Source organism: Pistacia vera, unplaced genomic scaffold, assembly GCF_008641045.1.
Source record: "Pistacia vera cultivar Batoury unplaced genomic scaffold, PisVer_v2 Contig592, whole genome shotgun sequence".
In the NCBI taxonomy this organism is placed as follows: Eukaryota; Viridiplantae; Streptophyta; class Magnoliopsida; order Sapindales; family Anacardiaceae; genus Pistacia; species Pistacia vera.
Window position 1 is genome coordinate 376,609 of NW_022196437.1, and position 6,175 is coordinate 382,783.

A 6,175-nucleotide genomic window follows, 5' to 3' on the forward strand; every position below is an offset into this window, starting at 1 on the left:
TAGTAATTTAAGGGTTAAAATATAATTTATTAATTTAGGGTTAAAGGGTATTATGGTAATTGCACTCTCACTATCCTAAAAAATGTTAACAGTGTTATTTTAAGGGTGTGAATCTGGAATAAATGGAACCTGTGGTACCAATTTAGGATTTCGTCAAACCTTAGGTGGGAATATGTCGTTTACTCTTCCATTTTATTATAATATACTTTATAGATTCTAGCACATTTTTCTTATTTATTTATTTATTATTATTGTTATTATTTTTAGCATCGAATTTATACTCAAATGAATTCATATTGGGTAATTGGTGTAAAGGCTATTTGGGTATTGATTTCTTAGCATCAATTTAAAAGTTTATTTTTTCTCATTTGACAAAAATTATTCAGATGCAAATAAATATTAAAAAGTAATAATCATTGGGCGGTCAAATAATCAATTAAGACTTTTGAGTATATTATTCAAGATATCTTAAGTTCGATTCATTTTGAGTGTTGATAAAAGTGGTTATTAAAACTCTTATTGACCGATAGTTTCTAAAAATTATTAACTCCTAGGAAGATTCCCAAAAAAAAAAGAAAATCTCGCATGGGATAATCTACGTAGTTACAAACTTAAACATTCAAATAAAGAGAGAATCTCTCATCAAACTAATGTGTGTACGGATCTAGTTACAATGTATTGAAGATTTTTTGTGCAAAAGCAATAGAAGTTTGTATTGAAAACTAAATTCAACAAACCTTTTTGTGCATCTTGGAAAATGCTAATACAGAACTTGCAGGGAAAGGCAAGACAATCCCATCTGTATAAAGAAATATAATATTTTTCTCGTTCTTTTTAATACATTGCTTAAGAATCCATGTTTCCGTAGCTTTGCGGCAAGAAACCGTCTGTTAAATTAGTACAAAGGAATTAATGAAGCCGAAGAATCTGATGCAGTTCTGTTGCCATATCCTGACAAGTACATTGAAACCAAAAATGCCGCTCTACCATTATTATCATTATATTTCTTATTGGTGGCTGGGGAGATCCAAGTGATTACTTTTGCCAGAGCCCAGAGAAGACCATAAAGATATCCTGAGCAATTAATTGTGACTCAGGCTCAGCAAATTTATCAACCAATAATAATGCATTATCTTGATCGCTGATCACCATCACCCCATTTCAACAATTAATGAATCGCTCAGTTTTGTGCATTCAATAGAATCTTGAACATGAAGCCATTGATATTTCTGTTTTGTAGCTGACACGCAGCTAATGTCCAGTGCCACCAAGATTTCTCTCATTTGTCAACATCGATTGTCTGCCTCTGCCGCAGTTTGCGTAATTTTCATACTACTGGATCAAGTCTACGAGTCCATGAGTCAAATTCATGTTCAGAGACTTGGACCCTGGAAATTTCTAGAAGAAATTTTCAGCTTACTTAAAGCTCCAAGGCCGCATGGTTCTTCTAGATTGATGACAATATACAGTCCAGTGTTGATACAAGTGTAGTTTGGGCTAAAAACAAAAATTGGGCCAATAGATTGGACCAGCAACAAGGAAGTCAAATGTGAGTAGAAAACCCAAACTCACATGGCCCCAAATCAAGTTTGATTCGCAACCACACCACTTAACAAAAGTCTAATTTTTTTTTTTTTTTTAAATTACTGACATTTGCGGTAAGAAAATTTTCGTAGAGAGGCCGATGAGTCTTTTGGTGGTGTAAGGTTGAATTTTGGTGATTGGGATTGATCGGAATTTGACTTGAAAGGGGTAGCTGCGCAAAACCTAATCGCTTGATTACCAGCAATTCACAATGTTGACAGGAGTAGGGTTTGTGAGTTTTGGTGAGTGATGATAGATGAGTTTTGGTGAGTGATGATCAGAAAAGAGAATGATAGTGGTGTGGGGTTGTAACGATACCAAAATCAGAAACGAAACATAAATTTGGGTATTAAAATCGTATTTTAAATGTATATGAATGAGAAAATGTCATTAAATATTATTTGGGAGGGAAAATGTTGTTTACGCTCTTAAAATAGATAAAACATAATAATCTGCAACCATGTGCCCGACATAATTTACTACCTTACATGGAGTATATCTAATCTCTACATTATACGTCCAAGATGTGTGTAGTGCATCAATAGATGTATCATTATTCTCTCCTCCTTGGGAAGAAGTCCTTGAATGGTTCTGCATATCATTAGGAACTGAAGCTACAACATTGGCTTCTAGATTTTGTGCAGGATATACTCTTGATTCACTTCTATTGAAATGGTATGAAGAGAGATCCTTTTTGTCAAAATGCTTTATCAAATCGACGATCTTCGCCAGGAAGGATCGTTCGGAGTGAAGATGGTGGTCATTCAAGACAGGCCAGTGTGAACGAATGAAGTTGAAGAGATGTAGCAAGAGTGCAGAAATGGAAGCAACTCCTGTGATTATAAAGGGCCCCCCGAAGCTGTACACACTGAGACTGCTACCTGAAGAAATTGTCGCGCTTTTTTCTTCACAAGTTGGTTTGCTGCCAAAAGTCTTTCTCTCGATTGCTTCCATTGCATCTTTATCTTCAGTCACCTTCAAAATTGCACTTGACATGTAAGGAACCAGTGGGGAACCTTGTTGAAAGGCCTGAAACAAGAAGATATGTATCACCATATTAATTCATTGGAATTATAGTGATCATAAAAATATTGTAAATATATGTATATATGAGAAATTTAAAGTTCGACCATCCTGAAATTTTAAATGTACAAACTAAAGGCTAACGACTAAACGTTGGTTTTGAGTTTTGCACCTTGTATCCCTGACTTTGATTTTTTGTATTTCCCCAAGTTAGAGACTAGTCGTTGACTTATAGTCTGCATGTTAACAACGCTAGGATGTCTCCATTAGAAATTCACTATATAAATCTATTGTGGAAGTTCGCATTTTTTTTAATCAACCATGTATGTATATCTTAGAAAGCAAGGATACAAATTAAGGCCAAGCTTATACACAATTGAATGTTTGAATGTTATAACATGAATAAAGTCATATGTAATAACTAATGGATAAAGAATCTTACAAAGCCAAATCCGCCGGTTCTGTTGGTAGGTCTGATCATCATGAAATTGGAGCAGTACTTATTAAGGAAGAGCTTTATGTATGGGACTTCATCAAAAATTGCAGCCACCTCTCTTTTAGACAATGCTACATTATACTCTTCTGGGGTGTTATAAGGTCTCAATTTGTCTTCACTAAATCTCAGTTGATTTATTAAGAGATCTTTCACAAAAGAATTATTTTGATATCCTACAAAGTAGTCATGTTTTTTGATCTCTTGCACATCATCAAATGAAGGCCACAGCTGCTTCACTGTTAACATTGAAGCTAAACTTGCAGTGTAACTTTGTGTCAAGATGGGTAATCAACACAAATTTTGACAAATTATTCACCACCTTTTCTCCTGAAACCACACATAAAAACACTATTTTTAATAAACTTCTAAGATATCACACGACTAAAAGTGATATCAAACATTGAGATTACGTATAAATATAAATTATATTACATAACGAGACGCAATATTTAATGTGGGTTGGTTACCTAAAATCGGTTACATATAAATATAAATTACAAAACCTACATACATCTATTGATAAAGAAAAATTTCCCTGGTAATATTAGCATAAACTTGTTCAAATATTATAGATTTGGTGATCTATTATATTTTTAAACAATTGTTGTACATCATACATCCTGCCGGACTCTCATAACCTAAAATTGATTCTAATTCCTAAAATGATCTCCATTGACAATAAAACGAACCAAAATATATCAGTGTAAACTATTATAAACCTTTCAATTTTATGCAGGAGAAAGAAATGTAATCAGTTTGGAAGTTAATTACTGTGAGCAAAGACGAGTGTCGAGAAGGAGAACCAAAATATTGTGCCAAGTTGATGCTCTGGAGGTCCTCTGAATTCGGTGTTTATACGATGCTCAAGAACCCATATAACCAAACCTGTTAAAATGAAGACTAAGCCAGTTGTTAACCAAAGATCCAAACTCAATGGCTTTAAGAATATCCAGAAGTCTTTCTTCTCATCATCTTTCATCAAAACCACCATTGACACGCCAGATTCTGAGTAGGGCAACGTAAAATCAACATAAGTTGACCGGTTTGCTACAATTTCTACGTCCCCCACTACAGCATCATATACCTGCAACAGTATGATTATAATTAAAGGAAAATATTAAATGCAAAACTGAAGTTTTGTTTTTTAGTATTCATCAGCACCAACCTGATATTTGATTTTATAGAGAAGTTCATCGTAAGTCCCCGCTATCGCCCCATTTTCCCCGAAGGGGATGTACTTATGCGGTAGGGGAAATTTCAGAACACCCAATACTGCCATAAACACTTCATAGGAGAACCCTGAAATTTTAGGCCTACCGTTCACATCAGTTTCGTTTGATAAATTCAGTAAAAGCATTTCTCACTGGAATCCCGATCCTCAATTTATTATTGGGCCGATTTTTAGTATTGTCTCCAGGCCAGACTGGGTTCTTCAGCTTTGAGTTTACTGCCTTATTACCATTATCATTCAAATCTCGCCGAAGTCCTTTCGTTTGAGTCCAATATCCGATAATTCTCTCATGCTTGCCAACGACATTGAATATTTCAAATGTTGAAGGTTGCAGTTGCCCTTTGACCAACTGAAATTCTCCACTTACGCCGTCGAATGTTGTATTTAGCAAAGCGTTAAGCAGCTTTCGACCATCTTCAAATGTTCCCAACGCTGCAATATCAACTTCATTCTCACCAGTATTCGACGTCGTAAAGCCAGAATGTGCCATGCCAGCCTTTTCAACCGCCGTAGCCACCGCCCAAACAGTGTAGTATGCCCACAATCCGAACAGGTTTTTTCCCTTAATTGAAGATTTCAATTTGGAAACTTGGAGCTTCCTTGAAGAAAAGGTTATAAACGGCCTTAAACCCAATACGCCTTGCATTGAATTGATTGCTTTGGAATGAACAGGATCTAACAAAGACGATAACCCCTCAGTGACGATCCATGCATAGCCTTCGTCCATCATTCCTGATTTCTTTGCCTGTAAAAAGAGCTTGGAACCGACGGAAGCAGTCATATGAACTAAGAAAATTCTCGTCTGCGCATAATTTTCTTTCAAACTCTTGAGCTTCATCCGAATTTCACTGTCACCGGAACCCGATGAAATGACACATCGATGAAGTACTCGAGCGTTAACTTCTCGCAAGGCATCGGTTAAGTACGGGATCAAGCCATTGCCATAATTTGTATCTTCATAGATGAGTATGAGTTCCATTTCCCCCCCCAAAAAAACCCCCAAAAAATAAATGATTTTACATGTCGGCTATGGCTTTTACTTGAAGGAATCGTCATGGGCAGTGCGAATGAAATTCGTTGGTGGAGAAGAAGGGTTGTGGCAAAAATGAGACGACTGGGACATTAGTTTTTCTTCCGAATCGTTACGAACTGAGCTTCTTCTGATTTTTGAGGTCCTATGATTTATGCACCTTTCATTCTTCTCAAATCTAAAGCTGCAAAAAGTCAATAATAATTTAAATTTTGAGAAACCACTAAAAGGGTCTCCAAAGAACTTAATCCATAATAATACTATACGTTAAAAATAGTTAATGTCAACTCAATATCTCTCAACATTATTAAATAATGAATAAAAATAAATGTTTTATAAGGAGTAAAAGAAAATTTAATCATAATACCCATTATATTGAAAAAATTTACAATCTGGACTATATATAATAATACTAAAAAAATAATTTTTACAGTTCCAATACAAAAAAAAATGATATTTTTTATGTTTTTAGTGTTAGTCATGATAATTAACCGTTATTACAGCAGGAAAGAAACCGCAGCTAAGATTGATATATACGTATACTTGCTCAATAAATTGTCCCTTGTCCTCTCTTGAAGCTTACATTACTTGTAATTGGTTTTTTTTTTTTTTTTTTTTTTTTGTTGGTAAACATGGCTCTAAACTGACCCACACATATGTTACGATATGCCACACAACATAAACTAGTCTATTTTCTTCAATAATTGCTAACCTCTCACACTTCATCTACTCAACTAGATTTTAGGCTTATAATTTATACAAATATCTTTTACCAACACTTAATATATTATTTTCTGAGATAATTAATAAG

At 34.7% G+C, this 6,175-nt stretch overlaps 1 protein-coding gene across 1 annotated transcript; it reads right to left on the reverse strand.

The window, feature by feature from the left end:
• Positions 1 to 2,004: 2,004 nt before the first annotated feature.
• On the reverse strand, positions 2,005 to 4,382 carry LOC116110008 (glutamate receptor 2.8-like). Its single transcript, XM_031396258.1, has 4 exons — positions 4,269 to 4,382; positions 3,875 to 4,187; positions 3,050 to 3,339; positions 2,005 to 2,613 (listed from the first exon to the last, which is right to left on the reverse strand). The coding sequence occupies exons 1-4, from the start codon at positions 4,380 to 4,382 to the stop codon at positions 2,005 to 2,007; spliced, it is 1,326 nt and encodes a 441-aa protein (XP_031252118.1).
• Positions 4,383 to 6,175: the final 1,793 nt, after the last annotated feature.